Raw genomic sequence first — 20,714 nt, forward strand, 5'->3', positions numbered from 1 at the left:
TCCTTTCTGCTCAAGTAATGGGCCCCAGCAGCCTCCGCAAGGGGGAAGGGCGGTTGGCGAGACCCCAGGCGTGGAGGAGGGGGCCTTTGGGGGAGGGGGGGGAAAGGGGGCACAGCTGCTCGGGAAGGGCGAGCCCTGAGAGGGCGTGGCTTCAGCTGGACCGACGCTTGGAGAAAGCAAAGGCCAACAGGTCGCGGCTGGTCTCGGCCTTTCTAGAAAGCCTTTGGCGGGAGCAGCTTCCCCAGGCGGGTTTCCAGCGGGGCGGCTCGCCGGCCCTGAGCGAGCTCTCCTCTCACACACCCCGACTCCACCCCGCCCCGGGAGCAAAAGGCAGCGGCACCGAAGCAACTCCTCCCTACGCCCCGCGTCGCGCCCTCTCGGTTCTGACGTACAAAGCAGCCACGTGCGATTCCCACGGCTGGACACCCAGAGACCATACGTTCTGACCCAAGCCCCGAGGTGCTCCCCGTGCCTCCCGAGGTCCTCGGTGGGGTTAATTTTTGCCGAAGGTCACCGCCAGGGAGGAGGGAGGGAGGCCGCTCCCGCCCCAGCATCTCCTCCACCCACGCACACGCACCCGCCCCGCCCGGCCCGAGTAGCGCCGAGGCCGAGTCTTTGTCCGTCCTCGCTCTCAACCCCCGCAGGCGGTTTCTGCCGCGTTCAGCACTTTTCTGCCTCCCAACTAGGAACCGTTCCTCTCCGTAATTGAATGGATGCCCCATAGCCCACTAACGCACGGGCAGGGAATAGGAGTGGTTAGCCTACTCCCCAAGATAAGGAGCCTTGTCAGCCAAATGACCTTGAGCCACAAGAGAAGGCCACCAGGTGCCTTCCACCACACTCTGGGGTTGAATGGCTCCAGGATGAGGCCTGCTGTGTGGACAGCTGCCCACCAGCCAGGGTAAGGCTTGCTGCATAAAGAAGTTATTGTTCAGCCCCACCCCAACCATCCCCAGCTGGCTTCCCCAGCATCTTTTGGGAATAAGATCCAGACAGCAGACTTTTCTTGGCCCCCTTTCTTAGAAACTTGGGTAGGGTTTCGTTTGTCCCACCTCCAGATGTTGCTTTTAGTGCTGGGACTGAAATCCTGGAGGGTGCTGCAGCCTTTGGCTCATTCATTGTTAAGCATTTGAGGTTTGCAAGCTCTCTTGGTCCTTTGGCAAAGCATTGTATCACTTGAATGTGCCCTGGAGCAACAATGACCTGATGGGTTCAAACCACAGGATAATTGGGGGAAATAATGGGCTTTTTTTTTTAAAAAAAAAAGGAGGTGGGAGGGGGAGATCCCCTACTTAGAAACCAGCTTTAGGCTCAAGTAACCTTCCTCCCTCTTCAAAGGCGACACTTGATCAAAACCAAAGGAAATTCTGGTCTTCATTTTCTCTAAAACTGACTCTTCCCATTGAGAACCCTATAGACACACCCAATTTTGCTGAGCCATGTTTTCCCACCTACCAAATTCATCAAAGCCAACCCAGCCTCCATAATTCCATCATACTTCACAACCCCATTGTCTACCCCAAATCTGCAGCTACCACAGGTCAGGGTTCTTTAGCTACATGTTGTCAGCTTCGCTGATATCATCCCTTCTCTGCTTCACCACTCGAGTGACACTAGATGAGACTCAGCCCAGAAAATCTGGGCAGAGAGTCCAATGTTGGGTTCCAAAAGGGAAAGGCTTTAAAATGCTAGAGGAGGAAGCGGCATGTTGCAAGAGGGGAAAAAAAACTTTCTGTTTCACCATTGGATAAAAGGAGAAGGGGCTGTTCCTCCCAGCAGAGAGCAAGCTGGATGAAAATGCTTCAAGAGGACAAAGGAAGGCCAGCCAACAGGGGAGAGATCTCAGGGCCAGGATAGCAGCATGAATGGAAAAATAATGCAAATGGAGAAAGAAAGAAAGAAAGAAGAGCCAAAAATGGGGTATGGCACTAAGATCATTTTAGGCCAGGAGATTCCCAGGTTCAGATCCCTGCACAATTAAGATTTTTATAAGGCCATTGAGGTATGTGATCGATTTTGTTAATTCATATGGTTATTATGAGTATAAAATGCCACCCCAAGCTCTTTGGAAGATGGAGATAAAATGGCCTAAAGCTGGAAAAGGAAGATGGCTAGTACAACAGTGCAAATTACAAATGCTAATAAAAACTTGGAAACTTGCAAGGATAGCAATCCCAGGATCCAACGGCAAATCAACAGAGATTTTAATATTCTTACTCTAGCCTCAAAAAGGAGGGTGGTAGCTGGATCAATGGGACTCGAGAAGAGAGGCTGGTTAGCAGCAAATATCTTTAGTTAAATTTTGACCAACCCACAGGGCACTGATATAATTGAAAGCATCTCTGAAAGCTCAGCGAGGGGTTTACTTGATAGCTAATGCCATTTTCAAAAACTGATTTACAAGGCAGAATTAATGTCATGACAGGATTTTAAATTCAGATTTAACATGCACTATTTGCCTGCCTGCTTATTATAAAGACCCAGGAATCTAATTTCAAGAAGCTTGAGAAAGAGCTTAAGTATGTCAAGTCACAAAAGCCAGTAAACTGACCGCCAAGCCACCAAATCTTGACTGACTTCAAGATGGACTTCTCCCTACAAAATCTAGCCACACACCACATTGTTGGGAGAGATCAAAATCACATGAGTCTTGTCTTTAAAAACAGAAGCACCGTTTCTCTTATGGGTGGGTGTCTTTTGTGCTCTCTTTTTTAAAAAGGGGGTTTTCCTTAGGAGCAAATCCATGAATATTGTTGCAACACTCTGCCCAATTTTATAGAAATTTATGCTTCAGGTATGACCCTATCTTTAATTCAGGGGATTTTCTTCCATGTTGATCCCTTTACCTGCTCCTAAGCTGTTGACTGCAGTTTCGTGTTGATCACTGTTACCTTCATCCACCTCCCCAAACGGCCTGCTCATCCAGAGATATGGCTTTTTCATGGTAGATCCCATGAATGTAATTTGTTCCTTCTCTAACTCTCCCAATTAAGTATTTCTACTTAGGCAGTATTATTAATTTCAGAGTTTTACAGCATGTGGGAAGAGGAAATGACAGGCCACTATCCTAAAAAGCTGACAGCTTAATTTCTGACAGTGGGAACAGAACAAAAGAATGATTGTATTTGATATATTATATAGTCTTTGGTTGCTTTTAACTCATTTTGCAGCAAACTTTTCCTCCTATTGCAAATTCATGCTTTTCTGAGCACAGAATTTCTTTCATCCAGACAATGCTGTGATCATTTCCCATTGTTGTTTCCCCACTTCCTACCACAAACCCTACTCATACTATATATGCTCTTCCAGCTGCCTCTTTATTGTTAGCAAGTGGATGTACAATGATTTATAGGCAGCATCTCCGGCTAAGCAGTCCATGAGGCCCTAGCTTCCAAGTTGGAGCCAGGGAGGAGGGTCTCGAAGTGCTTGGGCTTTGAAAGAGAAGGAAGTAGGCAAAAGAACAGCTGGAGACCTTCTGCTGTGGAGGAAAGAGAAGAAGAGTGAGCTTCAAAGAAAGAAGACCTCCCCCTATTAAGCACATGGTATGTGTGTGTGTGTGCATATGGTAGGGAGAAAAATAAGCATGCTAAAAGGGGAAGGAAACTAATAGGCTGGGGAAAAAGTAAAGCAGATGAAGGCTTTGAATATCCCCAGAAAGCCATGTCTACCATCTTCCTCTCCAGGAATGAGTATGAAACTCATGGCTCAGCAGGAGATGACAAGTAGCTGTCCTTCTGCAATCAATGTGCCGATGATATGGGCAGCTTCAAAGACATTGTAGTAGATGAGGAGAAATAGGGGCAGATCAAGTTCAAAGCACAGAACAGGGTTGACTTCAACTTCGGAACCAGAAGTCACATCCTGACAAGAAGCCCAAAGAAACAAAAGGCGCCATCTTACATAATGGCACATGTCTTTGGAAGGAGGAAGTAAAAAATGTTGGTGGCAACTTGCTGGCTGCTCTCTCTAGGTTTGGAAACCAAGCAAGTTAGAGTTTGGATAGAAAGCTATCTAGAGTTATGAGAGCTGGAGGCTAAACTGGGGAGTAAAAAAAGAAAAGAAAACCCACCCAGGAAGAAGGCAGTGGCAAACTACACCATTGCTGTTGCCATAAAAACTGTATATGGAGCTATCTGTAAAATCACTAGGGGTCAAGTTCAACGTGGAGATTTTACTTTTTATCACAGTATGCATGACGCTCTTGCTAAAGTTAGACCGCCTGGGTGCACAAGAGCTTCCAAGCAATCCGAGTGAGGAAAGAGAACCCCAGCAATGACACAGAGAGAACAGCCTTCCTGGCAGATAGGGAGGGGGAGATGTAGAAGGCTCAGGAGGTGTTTCAGAAAGGGGGAAACCCTGCATTAAAACAAAACAAACGTTGAAAACGTGAGGGTCCATATGCAAGATAAATAAAGCCTCATTGGAATCTTAGAACTTTAGCCACTTACATTGAAATAAGTACTGTTCTATCATCTTTCCCAAACATCACCCATGGGAATCAGAAGGTAATAGCAGTACATCTGGAGGGCATCCAGATAGGAAAATGCCGGGATGAAAACAAATGCAGGATTGTGTAAATTATTTTTAAATAAAATAAAACTAAGTCCACAGAGGTTCCTTAGAAAATATCATGAAGCCTACAGTGGATATAATCCAGTCATCAGCAGTCACGTATGTCACACATGTAGAATAAAACATGTTTTCTATTGTTACTTAAATTACTTATCTAAATAAAAGAGTAAGAAGAGTAAATGCTGGATTTCACCAGTAGGGAACTGATGCTGAAAAAGAGAGATCTATTCAAAACACTCATAGAGGATATAAGCCACCATTGCTTTAAAGACTAAAAGACTTTTTACTGCATAATAGGTACCAGATTAACTGTTCTATAATTTCAGGCAAAATGCAGTATTGGTACCTTGGTTTAGGGAACCATCACAACTTCTCCAGTCAAGTCTACACCTTAGAAAGAACACATACTAAACTGCCTGGGAATAATTGTCAGTGGCCTCTGAAACAAACAAAACTTGCTTTAAATTTCTGGAAATGATTAATGAGATACAAAGGGAAGGTTCCTTCTGCGTCAGAGATGTGAATACCTATTAGCTGGAAATATGAATTAGCAAGTCTCATTATCAAAGCCTGCCTTACTCCAACCTTGGGTGGGGGGTGGGGACTGCAAAAATGGAGCAGATGCCGTCTGTGTTGTGTCTTTGTAAGGAGACGGCTTCCACAGGCAGCCTTCAAATCAAGGTTGCTCTGGGAAGGAGTAGCCTCAAGGCTCTTGACCAACGCCTCTGAAGGCCTTTGAATGGTACGCCATGGCTACACAAATTCACACAGGTTTCCTCTTCCACAGAGAAGAAAAGGCCTACAACACACAAAATCCGCTCTCTTGCAGGCCTCAGCAGCTAGGATGAAAGGCTGCTACAGTTTGGGGCTGAGCATTTCTTGAGAATTGAGATACCTAGTTCTGGATGCCTCCCTTTACTCCTCTCACAGACCCTCCTCCTCCTCCCCCTCCTCCCAGTCCACCAGTCCCTCCCCTCAAGCCTTCAGACCCCCGCCTCTCTCCTTGCCCGGCCCCACCTTCCTTTGTGTAGCGGGTCTCTATCGGAGAACTTTTACCCACCCACCCAAACCCCCCCCCCCGGGGGGAAGAGTGGCAGGTAAGGCCACGAAGGGCTCTAGGATGACCGCAGCAGGGGGCAGCCTTCCAAGATGACGGCCTGGGGCTGCGATGTGCGGGGCTACGGCCGCGAGGCTCACGACAGCCCGGCGCAGGCGGCAGAGCAGGTGGAAAAGAGCGAAGGGGATCCGCCCCCGCCGAGCCCGAGACAAAGTGCCGGGAAGGGGGGCGTCCGGCCACGGGCGCAGCTGCTAGGACGTGCCTTCGAGGCTTCAATCGCAAGCGGGGGCTTCCCGGGCTGGCCAAACGGGGCGCTGCCGTTTCGGGGCGTCTTTTTCAGCTCCGCTCCGACTACAAAAGACCGTCGGAGCATCTTCAGCCAGTGCCCTCCTTGTATCCCACAAAAAAAAAGGAGCCGTCGCCCCACCTCGCCCGGCAAGCGGCGTTGCCAATGCACCACTTTGGGGTTGCTAATGGCTTCTTCCTCCGGCGGCGCCCGCCCGTCCCACGTTCCTGGAGCATCTTGCCGGTGGGAGGCGCGGAATTCCCTTGATCATCCTCCGTGGCTAAACGGGGAGCGTGCAGGGAAGGAGCGGGAGGGCGATTTCCCAGAGAAAGGCAGGCAGGCAGACACCGCCCACGCCCCCCTGTACAAAGCGGCTGGAGCCACCGCCCCCTCCCCACCGAGGGGACAAAGAGCTGGATCGCCCGCTCTCCGGGCGGGGGGCTTACCAGTCCGTCGGGCTGTCTTCCCCGATCACCTCCTGATAGGAGGCCAGCAGCTCCAGGCGGTTCACGCTGAAGCTCACGCCCGCCATGCCGGCGGCGACGGAAGGATGCTGCTTTCGGGGAGCGGAGAGCAGTGCCGGAGCCGCGCTCGGATTAAGACAGGCCGCCTTGCCTGCTTGCCTCGGAGACACTGCAGCAGCGGAGAGGGAGCCGGGCGGGCGAGGAGCAGAGGCTCCGCCTGTGCGCGCGCTGGGTCCTAGCGCCGGGATGACGGGCTCCCCCGCCCGCCCCTGCCCCGTCTCTTCAGCACCAGAAACCGCCGCCTCCCGGTTTCTCCACACGTGGGTGCGCGGAATCAGCCATCTTGCAGCCTTTGAAAGCCTTGGCCAAAAGAGTCCGGCCGGCACGAGAAAGAAAGACCCTGCCTTGCCCTTCCCACCCGGCCTGCCTTCAGGTGTTAAGTTTGGGGCGTAGGAGCTGGGCGATCCCAACAGATCTGCTGTTCCTCACGCGCAGCCGCTCGGGAACGGTACACAAGAGAGAGCTTCACCCAGGAGCGGCACTCTGCACAGGCACTAATGGGCTGTTTTGTATAAAACAACTTTCTGGTTGTGATGTATCCCACAATTGCCGGCCAGAAAGAAACTGACCGGGTAACCTCTTCCAAACTGCATTTTCTGGTCCAGATCACAGGAGTGTACAGTATAAACTCTTAAGGAAAACTGGAAACTTCTCCAGCCATGCACTTTGTGGGGGTGTTTCCCGTTGCAAAGCCCATCGTGCACCAGGGCTGTGTGAATGGGGGTAATCATCTCCCGCACATCTGGATATCATCAGGCTGGGAAAAGATTTGAGCAGGGAAGCCGGATGATTTACACCAGAACAATTCTATCAGTACAGACAAGAGCAGCTGCCTCTTGTTTTTTCTTTCTCTCTCCAAATGACAGATCCCTACCATGTTCTTTTTTTAAAGTTGATCACTGCTTGCTGCATTTGGAAAAGTGCTGGATGCTTACCCCCTATACCAGATTTTTCTTCTTCCTATCACTCTTCAGCACTTCTCATAGGCATTAGACGTCTCCCTGTTTGAAAGATGTCTGCCTCCTGTTTGAGCTTGTCCAGGTCATTTTCTGGGACTGTGAAGTCAGACAAAGGCTCCTTCCCATAATGAGTGGGTGGCAGCTGGGCTGTCATGGCACCTTGCAAAATCCATCAAGTGGATGGATTTCTCTCCCTGGGCCCTGCATTTCTTTTCTGGTCACCTGGCTTCTTCAGCTAAAGCCCATGTGGTTTCTAGTGGCAATGCAATCAAACTGAGCAGCTGTAAAGACGACCTGGACAAGGTGAAGAGTAGGGGGAAACTAATTGTCCCTGCTTGACGTTCCCATTTGCTCCATCTGTGCTTTCCAGAACCCAACAAGAAAATCTCTCTGCCTCCTCCCACCACCAATAAAACAAGTACAAAAACCTCCAGAACCAGGGTCTGCCAAACTACTATATTCAGAAATATTTATAAACCAAAAATACTACGAGTAAAGGTTGATCTAGTTAGTATTTGATTGGGGGGGGGGAGAAACCTGCACGAAATATCATGGAAGTTGAAAAATATCCTAGGAGATGGTATCGGCAAACAACTCCTCTATATTGCTGCTCCAAAAATATGTCCATATCACCCCCCAGGAGTCAAATTCAATTTGAGGTGGCGTTTACTCCTTAGCAACAATTATGACTGATTGAGTTTAACATAGTTTCCATGTGTGCTAAGCTCTTGTTATCATCTATCTTACAGTCTTCTTATAGATCAACTTTCCTTGAAAAAATGACCTCAAGGCATTGATCTAGTGGGTGCTTTTGATGAGGCTTTGCTTCCTTCAAAAAATGTGCTCCATTGAAAAGTTACCTCATTACAATAAACCTTTCATAAAAAAATAGGATCAATAATCATCAAAGGCACAAAGGTAACATCCAACAACAAAACGATACCCAAAGCAGACACCAAAACTGAAACAATCACAGCAGGCTATGTATCTTTAAGCACAGAAGTGCAGAATACACTTCTCCAGGTTATGAAGCATAATGCAATGATTCATTAAAAAGGATAAATAACTTACAAATAGAAGAATTTACAATGGGGGAATGGAGCAAAAAAAGAAGCTTTCCTCATCTCCAACCAAAGTATATGAAGTATATGATACCTCAGCAGGTGTCATGTTCCTAGGAACCCATTATAAACCTTTGACCAAGCAATATTAGCACATTTTGCTGACTCTGGTATCTTCCTTCTTTTGATCCCACTGTGGCTCTTCTCCCATTATTTTTTATGTGGCCAGCCTTTGCACTAAACAGACTTGAGGGGGGCAGGTTCCTCACTCTCCAAGACTGCTTATTTTTCACTGAACTATTACCAGAAGAGAAACGATCTGTCTAATTACAATAGTAAAAGTATTCTGTCCACCTTGTTCCAGATCAGGCCACTTCCTTATAATGGAATTATTCCCAGCAGTTTATGAACTGAAATACCATCATTGCATGAAAAGATGCTTGCTAGTTGCCACTTTTCAAAATAAAATATGTGGTTCTGAGTTGCAGCAATAGTAGTTACTCTCTTTTGAAATTTCCTCCAAGTATAATTAGAGGACAAGGAACAGAAGGTAACAGCAGTGTGCTTTGAATGTTTATCATTTGCATCTGATTTCTCTACTTCCAGTGTTCTAAGTATTAGCAGGAACTCCTAAACAACTAGAGCCCACAAGATGAAGACTTAAAAGGCGTATTTTATTAGGGTATCAAAGGTGGCCAGGAATCACAGACTCCTAGCTGAACAGCACAGTTCTGAGAAATACATTTAGAGCAAAACACAAATAGTAGGTCTTTGGTAGGGGTGCTTTGAGGCTACCTCTGACCTCAGAAGCTGTGTACTACAGTATATATAAAGTTGTGTTCCTAGGTATAGAATCTCAAGTTCATCTCATGATGGAGAAGCAGTTTTTGCTGGTGTGAAGAAGCTAGATTTTGAAACTCTTCTGTCCTGTACGGTACTTTGAAGTAAGGCTTTGCTTGATCTGTGGAAACTGACAACACAATTCTTTAGATAAGCCACTCATTTTCTGTGGCAGGGGTCTCATATTTTTGGTTACTAGCAAGTGGTTAGGAGGAAAAGAGATTGGGGCTTTTTTTGGGGGGGGGGGAAGCAATTTCACTGAGCAACATAGCTGGAAATACATGCCAATGGGCAAAAGCCAACCTGATTACAGAAGCCCTTTGCAAATGCTTTGTCAGAGAAGACAGGGCAGAGGATTGTTGGTAATTACATTGCAAAGGGGACAGAAAGTAATGCTAGTAAACTCTGGGGAAAAACTTGCCTTCCCCCACTTTTCCCTGGAGGTTTAATAGCAAGTTTTCACTGAGTTAATGACTTCTAGGGAAGGCCAGCTGATGCTTCATTTCAAGCATGCTGTATCGTTTGGGATCCTTTACTCGGGAGAAACTTCTTTGGCTGAAATAGGCACAGAACTCTACAGTATCCCTAAGCTGGTGTCCTCTAGAAGTCCTGGACTTCAACTCCCCAAATGTCTAGCAATTTCAACCACAAGTTGGATGGAGTCTGCAAAAGATAAAAGCCAAATACATAGGAAGAACACCAGTTTAGGTGGGGAAAAAAAATACGACAGTTGTAAACCTCCCGAAAAGGACCCTGAGCGTTTTACCCTTTCCCTCTATGGGGAAAAAAATGGTCAAGTGAGACCTTTGGTCTGGGGGCTCTCTCAGGACAGGAAAGAGGGATGGCAGAGTTTTGGGGCAGGCAGCAGCTTGAGCACATAAGGTCTCCTCTGTCTCACACGTGGGAGAAAGCATGGCTCTTGCACAGCGGCTTGTCCTTTTTGGAATAGAACGTCTTTCCTTCCAAATTGATCTGGCAGATCTGTAGGGAAAAAAAGACGTCCTCCATGAGGTTCACATCAGTTCCCGCTTCCCCCCCACACCCCAATAAAGGCCTGGATAGATGACAGAAGTGAGGAAAATCAGCCTGACAAATCCCGCCTGCTGCCACCCTCAATGCACATCGCAGTTGCCCCCCAACATTAATTATATCTGATATGTCTTCATTTCCTCCAGGAGCTCTGCAACAGCATCCCTGCAAGGTAGGCTGGGCGAAAAGGGAAGGCTGGCTCTACACCATTCAGTGACTTCCCATGGCTATGGCAAGCTTTGAAAGGGTCTCTCTGTTGATCCAACATCTCAACTGCTATGCCACATCGGCTCTCCGTTCTATTGCACCAGCAGGAGACCTTCAGTGTTGCAAGTGACAAAGCAAGTGAGAAAAGGGCCTGCGTAGGCACCATCCAGTAGCTCCAACCTCAGTGCGCAGGAAGAAGGAAGCACATCTTATGCCAGCCAGTCCTGCCCCTGGCTGGGAATAATAGCCTGCAATTATTTTATAATGCATTTCCCTGAAGTGCAGCAAAAGAAAGTAGAATAAGAAAACTCGAGAGAGGGAAAGTGGGAAGGAACTGTCTTACCGCACAAACAAAGCAAGTGTCGTGCCAGCTGAAGCCCAGGGCCTCAAGGAAACGATCGCCAGCGTCTATTTTGAAATCACAGCCACGGCACTTAGTCCCAAACATCTTGTCATAATCTTGCACAAAGGGGAGAAACGACGTTATTCCTGAGCCAGCATTTTCAAACACAATACTGTATTGTATACACTTTGGGGGGGGGAAAGGGCTTTGCTTGCACCGGCCCCCATAACATGCATTTCTTATGGAGTCGAAGATTGGGTGGCTTGGTGGGAAGGCCAGCCCCCCCCCCGCATATCATCCATATATTATAACTTTTATTTTGCTTGAGCATCAAAACTCTCCATGGTTCCTGACTGGGAGTCCTTCTCAGCCTAGGGGAGATTCTGAAAATTCATCCCAGGATCTTCTGCCACTGCTTTTCTAATCTGTTATTAACACAGCAACTCTTAAAAATAATTGACGGATCCCATGGTTTTTGTTCAGGGTTAACTTTCCAGGGGCCGAGAGCCTCAAGTACACCACCAGCTTTACTTAACATCTTTTCGTCCCATCTACAAATCTTCTATTTCTGTTCTGGGTTTCCTTCTGACCTCCCCCGCAACCCTCAGCTCCATCTCTCTGCTGTTATAAGCTAAGCTTACGGCCTGACACAACTGTGCTGCTGCTTGTTGGGCTAGAGATGGCTGACAATCCTCACGCTCGAGTCCAGCAAGGCTACACACATGCTGTTAAGAACCCTGTGCACCGTCCCCACCCGTTTTCTGATGAAAGGCAGCTGCTTGTTCATCTGGGAGAATACCAGATCAGTTCACTATTTCGTTAGTGAAATCACATCCCTCTTCTCCCCCCCCCAATTTCCTAATGGAATATTCCAGAGGAGTATTGTTCAGACCCAGAATGAAAGGAGGAGGAAAAAAAACAACAATTCCCAGCATGCTTGTTGGCATTCTATGTGATGCAGGTACTAATATACCATCTCCATAGTAACCTAGCAGAACTGGAACTGCCCAGCAACCATCAACAAAAGGTGATCAAACCGGAGGCAGAGGAAAATTGCACAGCAAGTATTTTATTTTGCAACTTCTTCCTGCTGCCCAGGGTAGAAAATCCAGGGCTAGCAACACATTGCATGATAGATGTTTTGCTCAAGGCTTTTCTTTTTGGTACAAGGAAATCTCATGCTACCGGGACCAATCAGGGTACATTCCATCTCATCAGGCTGGAACAGCAGCTAAGGGCTTTCAGAAAGCTTTAAACCCGGAGCCATCCCTCAATTATTCGGTATGCAGTACCTCTCTCACAGTAGGGCTGCCCCTCTTCTATGTAGAAAGCACGATTGCGGATGGGTGTTCTGCAGGCAGCACAGACAAAGCACTGGACATGCCAGGTCATCTTCAGAGCATGCATAATCTCCTAAAGCGATACAGGAATGTGAGTCACTCCACTGAATGGATGCATTTCCTTGGCCAATATGACAAGATAATTAGGGGAAAAAAAGAGCTTTATGGAGCACTTAGCATTGAACATGCTGTACGGCCATCATCTTGATAATCTTTGGCCAGGATGTGCTCACATTAAGAATCTGGAGAAGGAAGAGGCCAGAGTAGACAGGAGATGGATAAACATGCCTGGAGAAAGACAGACCAGGAAGTTCTAGCTTATAGTTCTTAATCTTCAACCCATCAGCACCCACTTCTGTTCCAGGTCGGAATGAGGCCCTTGATGAAACGAGCACATTACTATCTCCTAAGGCATGAACCACCCTTCAGCACGCGATGAAGAAAAGGTTAGCCATCACTACTGCCCTGTTTCTGGGCTTCAGCTCTCCTTGGCTTAGCCAGACCGGCTAAAAAACTGGCAGTCAGGAACAGCTAGAGGGTTAAGAGTCAACCAGGCTTTCCTCAATGTTCCTAACTTCCAATATACCCGAGGCTGTAACCTGCTACCCTGAAGGCCACGTTTCACCTGAACTTACCCCCGTAATCTTCTTCTTGCACTTGGCACAATTGGGGGCGTAGCGCATGTCGTAACACTTGGGGCAAAAGATGGAGCCCTTTTCTTCAAAAAAGCCACCCTCGTCAAGCACCTTCCTGCATTGTGAGCAGGTGAACTCTTCTGGGTGGTAGTAGCGTCCCAGAGCCATCAGGTAGCGCCCCCTGTTGGAAAGCAAAGAGAAAGGGTGAGCGGGGGATTGGCGCAGCAACTCTCTTCGGTTGGAAAGGCAGGGCTCTCTCCCACCAGCCTGCATTACGCCCATTGCAGGAAGCCAAAAAGCACCCCCTTCCGAGACTCCTGTTCACTTCACACATATTCAATCCTCATTAGCAGAGGCAATTCATACATTTATCTCCTCAGTCAAGTAATGACGGAGAAAAGAGAGGAATAGCAGGGGCCCCGCTAGATGTTGCTAAAGTACAGCCGACCGCATTTCTAACTGCTGGCCATGTTGGCTGGGTTGCTGGAGCTATAATACCAGCAGCGGAGGGAGACCACAATGAGTTCCCCACCCTAGACAAAAAAAGAACACCTCGGTGGCTTACCTGATGATTTTGTTGCACTGATAGCAGACGGGCGTTTTGCTGGCACTCTCCGGGGCTTGCTGTGCAGCCTGGACAATAGAGTTGCGGTTCTGCACAGGCGTTGGGGTGGCCGGCTGGCTGTGCGTGCTCAGCACAGTGCTAGTTTTATCTGGTGCATATCGCTCAGCGAAGGAAGGATCCACAGCCCACGGTGGACGACTGGAAGGCCCTGTGATAGGTGCAGGTTTTGGAGCAGTAGAGCCTGGAGGAAATTACACAAGGTATCTGGCACTGCACGTTTATGGGGCGTTTGGGGGATCCAGAAAGTGCACAGCCCGTGCTCCGAATCTCTGTGGGTCACTGGGAATACCTTACCCTTGGTTTTTCTTAAGGGAAAGAATAAATCTGCTTCTAATCTGTGCACGCACAAAGGACAATTTAAAATTAGCCCACTGAGTTGAAAGCTGTAGCAGCTTCCACAACCAGGAAAGAGACAATTCTTTTGAGGTTTCCCCTGCTTCGCCCCCACCCCCCCAACTTTCCTGCTAAAGGACCACCACTCCAGCTGCCTTTCTCCCTAGCATGCACAGGGCTCCTGCTTACCATATCCAGGCTCCACTGTCAAGGCTGGTGCAGAAGGCAGATCTGGTATGGAGACCTGGCTACAAAATAAGCAATTAGTTCCAAATAACCGGGCCTTTTACCTTATATCCAAGCAGCGGCTGGCCCTTCACATACATTTAACAGAGGAGAGAACCCAAACTATAATTCTTGGGCTTGGAGGCCCCTTTCCCCTTCCCCAGGCAAGAATTAAAACCAGGAGAGCATAGGCCGAGTTCTCTGTGTAGCAGTGACCCCTATTGGCTGGTTTGGTTTCCCAACATACGGTAGAGTTAAAGGAAGGGGAGTTCATGAAACTAAGCATCAAGTGTCGGTCCTGAGCCCAGAAAGTCCAAAGCTGGCTGAGAAGAAAAGTATTCTTCCAACTTAGGTGGAAAGGTGGCCTCTCTCTCTTTTGCCTTCCACAGGGCCAAAGAAAAATCCAATTTAACTAGCCTCAAAAGAAGGCTTAAAGAGCTAGTGTAGAGACCACGGAGGACAGGGACTGTTGTTTCCAAACACGCCCAGAAGAAAGAACATTTATTCCTCTGAATAGTTTCCCTTCCTAAAAAGAGACATGGGAAACAACAGTCAACTCTCCTCCAAGCCCACCATGTTCCTCCAGGCCAGTCAAGATTGAGTCAAAGGCTGCAGGAGGAGCTGTGTGTCTGCCTGCTTACAAAGAAAACGTCGATTAAATAGTTGTTCTGTTGTGGCCGTTGTTGAGGTAATTGTTGTTGGGGCAGTTCCCGAATCATTAAATAATGGTATAGAAACAATGCCTGGTATTAATGTTACAGAAGAGCAAATTCTACAAAGGCTCCCAGTAGGACTATACCACCCAGGAGAGTTAGCAGAATTGAAGATCCTGATCAAAACAAGGCAGAGAATGTCATCCGGGACCTCTGACTGAAGGCATTTGAGGCAAAATTGTTTCAGTGCCAGAACTGTTTTGGAGTTGGCAACATACACTTAAGGTGTGTGTCTGGTGTAGCTGTCAGGAGGCAGCTTTTCTTTTAAGCAACAACAACAACCACCAAACTTTGCTTGAAAGCATCCCCAGAACACTCCATTTTTTCTGAATGACACTGAAGTAAATTCTTTAACATTTTAAGAAAATTAGCCAGCCCAGCTCTTCCTGTCCTCATCTCTCTGATGATTACATGCTTTTTGGAATATCTGATAAAGTATGTTGGAAGGATGGAGGTGGGGAATGTGGGGGATGCTTGGGTACCAACGCTAGCTTCGTGCTGTTTTCACATACAACTCTAGTCAGGGATGTTTCAATGGGAACATAATATGCCCATCCCAAACCAACTGGGTAAATAGGACCATATTCGATTTCCCCAGATGTCCAGGTCTTGTGCTTGCAAAAGGACATCAGGCTTATCCGTAGATCATTGAATAGAAATAAATTATCGGTGCAGAGCTTACAGGGACATTTCAAGGCCAAATACTACCGCAGGGAGCTCTATGGCAGGGAAGAGGTGAAAAAATCAAGTGGCAGTTTAGTTTGTGTGATGAATCGCAGAGGAAGCCACCTCAGCCCTGGAGTCAGCCTTTTCCAGCAGATGATCCAGGAAGAAGAGAGAAAGATGCTACCTGCACTTCAGCAGAAAATGCTGCCAGCCAGGAGCAGAGGACCTGCGCTGGAGCAGAAGCTCACTGAAAACAGAAAGATGGAAGACCTGAACAAATACATGGAGCTTGTCAGATGAAGTAAAGAGGCAGAGAACACAGAATAAAACACAGACATCCCAGGATGTTCGCCAATTCTTTCTTTTTCTTTCCTCAGATACCTAGTTGGGGTGAGCTGAAAGAAAACACCCCTCGGGGTGCAAGCACACCGCACCCTCCCCAAGTCCATCCCAGGCAAGAACAATGGTAGTATTTAATTTTATCTGTATTCTACCATTCTGAGCTCAAGCGATGGACTGTAGATCTGAAAATGATCACACACACCTTTAAAACACACAGGCAATGTTTCTTCACACCAGAGACTGTCATGTTTGGGGAATCTCACGTATTTGTATCACCAGGCAGGAAACAGAAGGTTTCTTTCTTTCTTTCTTTCTTTCTTTCTTTCTTTCTTTCTTTCTTTCTTTCTTTCTTTCTTTCTTTCTTTCTTTCTTTCTCTCTCTCTCTCTCTCTCTCTCTCTCTCTCTCTCTCTCTCTCCCTCCCTCCCTCCCTCCCTCCCTCTCTCTCTCTCTCTCTCTCTCTCTTAACACAGATTGTTCCTCACACTTAAGATCCCCCACCTGCAGTGAAAAGTGGTACAGCTCAGCAAGATCCGCACCACATCCTCCAAGGCTGAAAAGAACAATGGAATGCTGGCACATTACAGAGGCCATGCGGTGGGTTTGTTCTGCTCTAGATCAAGGGACTTTGGACTTTTTTAAAAACAACAACCTTCTGTGCATTTTTAGCTCTAGTCCACTCATACAATGATTTGCCCAAAAGGTATTTTTTGTATCTGTGCCCCATGACAAGAACAGAATCCTAGAAAACAGTACATTGAGGAAAAAGAATAAAAGGAAGCTTCATATTGCTGATAGGCTTCTGCTCCCAAAGGTGTCAAGATAAAACAGCACCTGAAAATATTGATTTTGTATGCGTGTGTAATAATTTCTAAAGACTCACAGCTATTAGCATCACAGCAAAAAACAGACAAAACAATAAAATATCCACAGTAAATAAGTGTGTGTGTGTGTGTGTGTGTGTGTGTGTGTGTGTATGCAGGTCTTGGCGTGTTCGGGTCTTCTCCTGTGTAAGATTGAGAGCATCTTGGCAACATTTTGATGAGGTCCCACTCGCCATCTTCAGGCTGGTGCTTTCGGCTTCGTGTTTGGGCAAGCAAAGCGTGATCGGAGCTACATATACTGGTGGGGAGTATATATAGGGAGATGGCAGCTCTGATCACGCTTTGCTCGCCCAAGCACGAAGCCGAAAGCACCAGCCTGAAGATGGCGAGTGGGACCCCGTCAAAACATTGCCAAGATGCTCTCAATCTTAAACAGGAAAAGACCCAAACACGCCAAGACCTGCATACCTGTACCCGTGAAAATCTACGAAAACAAATACACACACACACACATAGAGAGAGGGAGAGAGAAAGAGAAAATGAGGAAAGAAACAGTAATCAAGTCATAAACAACAGTCTAGAAAAACTCTACTTTCATTAATTTATGGAAAGCTACCACACATAGAATTAATCTAGAATAATACAGACTACTTGCACAGTTACTAAGAAGTGTCTCCTGGGCTTCACCTCACAAATACAGGATGCTATCAACATATTTCCCCTAGGACAGATGTATTAGATAGGTCAATTCTAGTTGGAGAAAATGGTTTTGCAAGATACCAAATTGGCAAACTATTAAAATATTTTACAATATAGTAGGTTAAAACCAACAGTTTGTCCTACAGGTATAATATACTCATGGCAAAAAAAAAAATTGCCGACAGCAAATGGACCTCAGTGTTTCAAACTAATTGCAGTTACTGAGTGGTCCACAAAAGCAATCCATGTGGGTCACATTGGCGTACTCCAAACAACCACTAATGAGGGCCTGAGTCTCCATTATGGCCACACTCTAGTTAAGGTTACGATTGGCATACTAAATGAAGCTAGACAAAGGCCCTCCTAACCACAGCTAACTACATCTGCCCATCTCCAGCAGCAGCCATGAGTCCAGGAGGATTCCATGTTACAGATCATCTCCTTCAAGCATAGTGCTCCCCCCACCCCCCACCCCCAAGGAAAACACTGGAACCAACAGAGAACCTCAGTGAACAAACAGCAACTTCACAAGTGAATTCATCTTTAACCTTCTGTTTTATTCTAGGCAGAACCCCAATACCTCCAGACATCAGGACAAGACTTCAGTGGCATTTCAGGGTGGTAATGCACAATTAAGTACCAGCTGCATATTAATATCTCATCCCTGATTACCTTTTCCAGCAGCTTTATCTAGAAGCTAAAAGTCAGACTGGAGAATACTAAATCTTGTGCCACCCCATGATTATTGACCCAAACTGTTCTCTTAATGTCAACCAACTGGAACTGAGGAAGAAACAGTACCATTACAAACAGTGCTTCTAGTCCCCATAATGAAGGTTCCTAAAGGCCACAGAAAAGTCTAAAGGATGCACAACTTCTGTGCAAATCTCAATAAAATCATCAGTTTGAGCGGCCAACTCCATCTCTGTCCTATGCTCAAAACTTAACTTTAACTGAAATACATTCAAATAACCTGCTTCTTCTAGACGGCTCTTCAACAAATCCTTGATAAACTTCTTCCCAGTGAGCTGGACTAGAACAGATAAACAAGCACCCAAAAGTACGAGAACATGAGACTTACTATGGAAAGACCAAGAAGCCATTACAACAGAATTCCAGCAATTGCTGGGTGTTTAATGCAATTTCTACTTGCAGTCCAATCAATATTTAAATTCTTCCATCTCTCCCCCACCTGCTCAGTGTACATGCCTGCAAGTGGCTCTCTTTTGGGTGGAGTGGGAAGTTTCCATTTGATCCATGTTTTGGTAGCAGCCAAATGTGGCATCAACTTGTTTGTTTTTAATTGTGTGAGAACTGTTCCCACCCACCCACCCACCCAAAAAACGTTCCCTAAAAGGAGGTGTCGAATAGCTGTCAAAAATAACCAGATGCTCCACCAAAGAGAAGCTCTACCAAAGCCTCCTTCAAGACTGCTGGCATTGTCATCTTCCAAATCCCACCAGTTGTGCCCACACCAATATCTTGCAAGGCAAGTAAGGGCAATGAGTATAGCCATGGTGTATCCAGAGACTACATCATCAGAGTCAACAGGCCAAGAGGATAATATGGTAAGCTGTTAATGGACATCACCCATAAAGAGTCAAAACTTCAGCAACTCTGAGTAAATATATCAGAAAATGCTGTGTGGAACAGTTGCAATGGCTAGGAGGGAACTACACCTTCTCATGGTCGCCAAAACAGACCTAGACATACTAAATGAAGCTGCTAATCAACAGCCCACCAATGCCAATTTGGTTCTAGTGCAGGGGTGTCAAATTCGATTTCATTGAGGGCCACATCAGGGGGGCCAGGGGAGGCATGGCCAGGGTGGGCGTGGCCGGCATGGCCAGAGTTGTCATGGCCGGCTCGATGTCACTCATGTTGGGGGTGCCTGTGAGGGCCTAAGTGATCTGTCAGCAAAAATGGGCTCCCAAGCACCATTTTCAGCTGCAACAACCTCCTGCAACCCTCTGCCAGCGAAAATGGAGCTCACGAGGGCCACATGCATCCCTCCAAAGCTCCATTCTCCCTGACAAAGGCACTGTGGGCCGGTCCTTTGCTGTTTCCAGGCTGGCCCCATAGGCCAGATCTAAGCACCCCGTGGATCGAATCTGGGCCCCAGGCCTTGAGTTTGATACCTCTGGTCTAGTGATAAAGGCATCCAGCTAAAAAAACAGAAACTGTGAGTTTTAGACCCCTCCATTAGCCATGAAAGACAGCTGGGTGCCTTAGGCAAGTCATTCACGCACTCCCCTTAACTCAGCTTTTTCCTCACAGGGTTGTACTTGTGAGAAAATAGGAAGAGGAAAGTGCACACATTCACCACCTTGAACTATTTGTAAAAATAATAAAGGTGGGATATAAACAGGCAAATATGCAACAATGGGGAACTGCACTTTTTTACCGCCATGATAAAGGTTTGAGTTTGAGCTCCCGCCGATACTCAGGTTGAGTCCTTGTTTTCTCCATCAACGCTCCAAGTGTCACATTTTCTGCTTTCTCTCTCCCAGAGATCCTCAATAATCTAAGATGTACTCTAGGAGTAGTGAATGCAATCTTGTCAAGAGCCTGTATCACCTTCTGATGCCAGAGGTCAACCGGGCAATAAATGAAACTGCACCTATCAGGTGCAGAGAAATTTCTCAAGTACCTCCCAGAAACCCGCCTTGAACAGACCATTCTAATAAGTTACATAGTCCGCAGAAGTCCTCAGTGGCAGGACATCTCAAATGGGCCAGGAAACGATCTGATCACAACAAAGAGATAGATGTGCCCTACACATCTGGATCGCAGCCCTACCATTGTGAAGAAAATTAATGTTCAATATAGGCCAATCTGCAGACATAGGAACATAGATGGTTTGGGACAAGCCTGTGGTTGCCAGTTGCCATGGAGGCCATCAATCCTCTAGTTCTTCCAAACCTAACCCTCAGGGCATGGAGAGGGATGTCAACCAGCACCCAAAAAGTAAGAAAACTCCAAGCTTACAAGGGAACAGAGACTACTTTCCCTTCCCAACTGCATCCTAAGTGACCTTTCAGATGACACATAGGCTGACTCTCCACTGAAGAACAATTCCTCACCCACAGCTTGGCTCAGTTCACTGGTGACTCAGCATCTCCAGTTTCGGTGGCCTATACAATAATAAACAGGCTGAAGCCAGATATGAGAATAGAAGCATTTATTTTTACTACAAAATGGAAAGTAGTAAGTGAGTCTCCATCTAGACTGCAAAGTCTTAACTACATTTCAGGCACTCAAGACTGGGCAATTATAGTACTGTACAGATAACAGTTGAATTCTGCATCATGCATGTAGATCAAACATTGATAAAACTCTCACAACGGCAGAGCTGTAGCCAACAGAGGAGCATGTGAACTGCCCTCCATGGGGGAAAAGGACATTCTAGATGCAGAAAGAGATACAGAGCAATTCA

The 20,714-nt window shown here is 46.8% G+C and overlaps 2 protein-coding genes and 1 long non-coding RNA gene across 10 annotated transcripts in view; all 3 read right to left on the reverse strand.

Annotated features, from left to right (window-relative positions):
• Window positions 1-6,620, reverse strand: part of DBN1 (drebrin 1) — a 47,417-nt gene extending 40,797 nt beyond the window's left edge. The window contains exon 1 of one of the 6 annotated variants that reach the window (XM_087924168.1): window positions 6,362-6,620. In XM_087924168.1, coding sequence (XP_087780294.1) covers window positions 6,362-6,447 — 86 coding nt within the window. In that variant the 5' untranslated portion in view covers window positions 6,448-6,620. The remainder of the gene's footprint in view (window positions 1-6,361) is intronic. The other 5 variants (XM_087924169.1, XM_026726332.2, XM_087924170.1 and 2 more) reach the window with 5 other exon arrangements.
• LOC148126894 (uncharacterized) lies at window positions 3,301-5,480 on the reverse strand. The gene is made up of 2 exons (XR_015741700.1): window positions 4,449-5,480; window positions 3,301-3,478 (listed from the first exon to the last, which is right to left on the reverse strand). It is a non-coding gene; the product is annotated as an uncharacterized LOC148126894 (long non-coding RNA).
• A 2,494-nt stretch (window positions 6,621-9,114) lies between the features above and the next one.
• The window catches only part of PDLIM7 (PDZ and LIM domain 7), a 55,313-nt gene continuing 43,713 nt past the window's right edge, over window positions 9,115-20,714 (reverse strand). For all 3 annotated transcript variants that reach the window (XM_087924175.1, XM_087924177.1, XM_087924176.1), the window contains 6 exons: window positions 14,001-14,059; window positions 13,419-13,659; window positions 12,854-13,034; window positions 12,171-12,291; window positions 10,879-10,994; window positions 9,115-10,280 (listed from right to left, as the gene is read on the reverse strand). In XM_087924175.1, the coding sequence (XP_087780301.1) occupies window positions 10,194-10,280; window positions 10,879-10,994; window positions 12,171-12,291; window positions 12,854-13,034; window positions 13,419-13,659; window positions 14,001-14,059 (805 nt within the window). In that variant the 3' untranslated portion in view covers window positions 9,115-10,193. The remainder of the gene's footprint in view (window positions 10,281-10,878; window positions 10,995-12,170; window positions 12,292-12,853; window positions 13,035-13,418; window positions 13,660-14,000; window positions 14,060-20,714) is intronic.

Source organism: Pseudonaja textilis, chromosome 2, assembly GCF_049901715.1.
Source record: "Pseudonaja textilis isolate UNSWEBS1 chromosome 2, rPseTex1.2, whole genome shotgun sequence".
Taxonomy (NCBI): domain Eukaryota; kingdom Metazoa; phylum Chordata; class Lepidosauria; order Squamata; family Elapidae; genus Pseudonaja; species Pseudonaja textilis.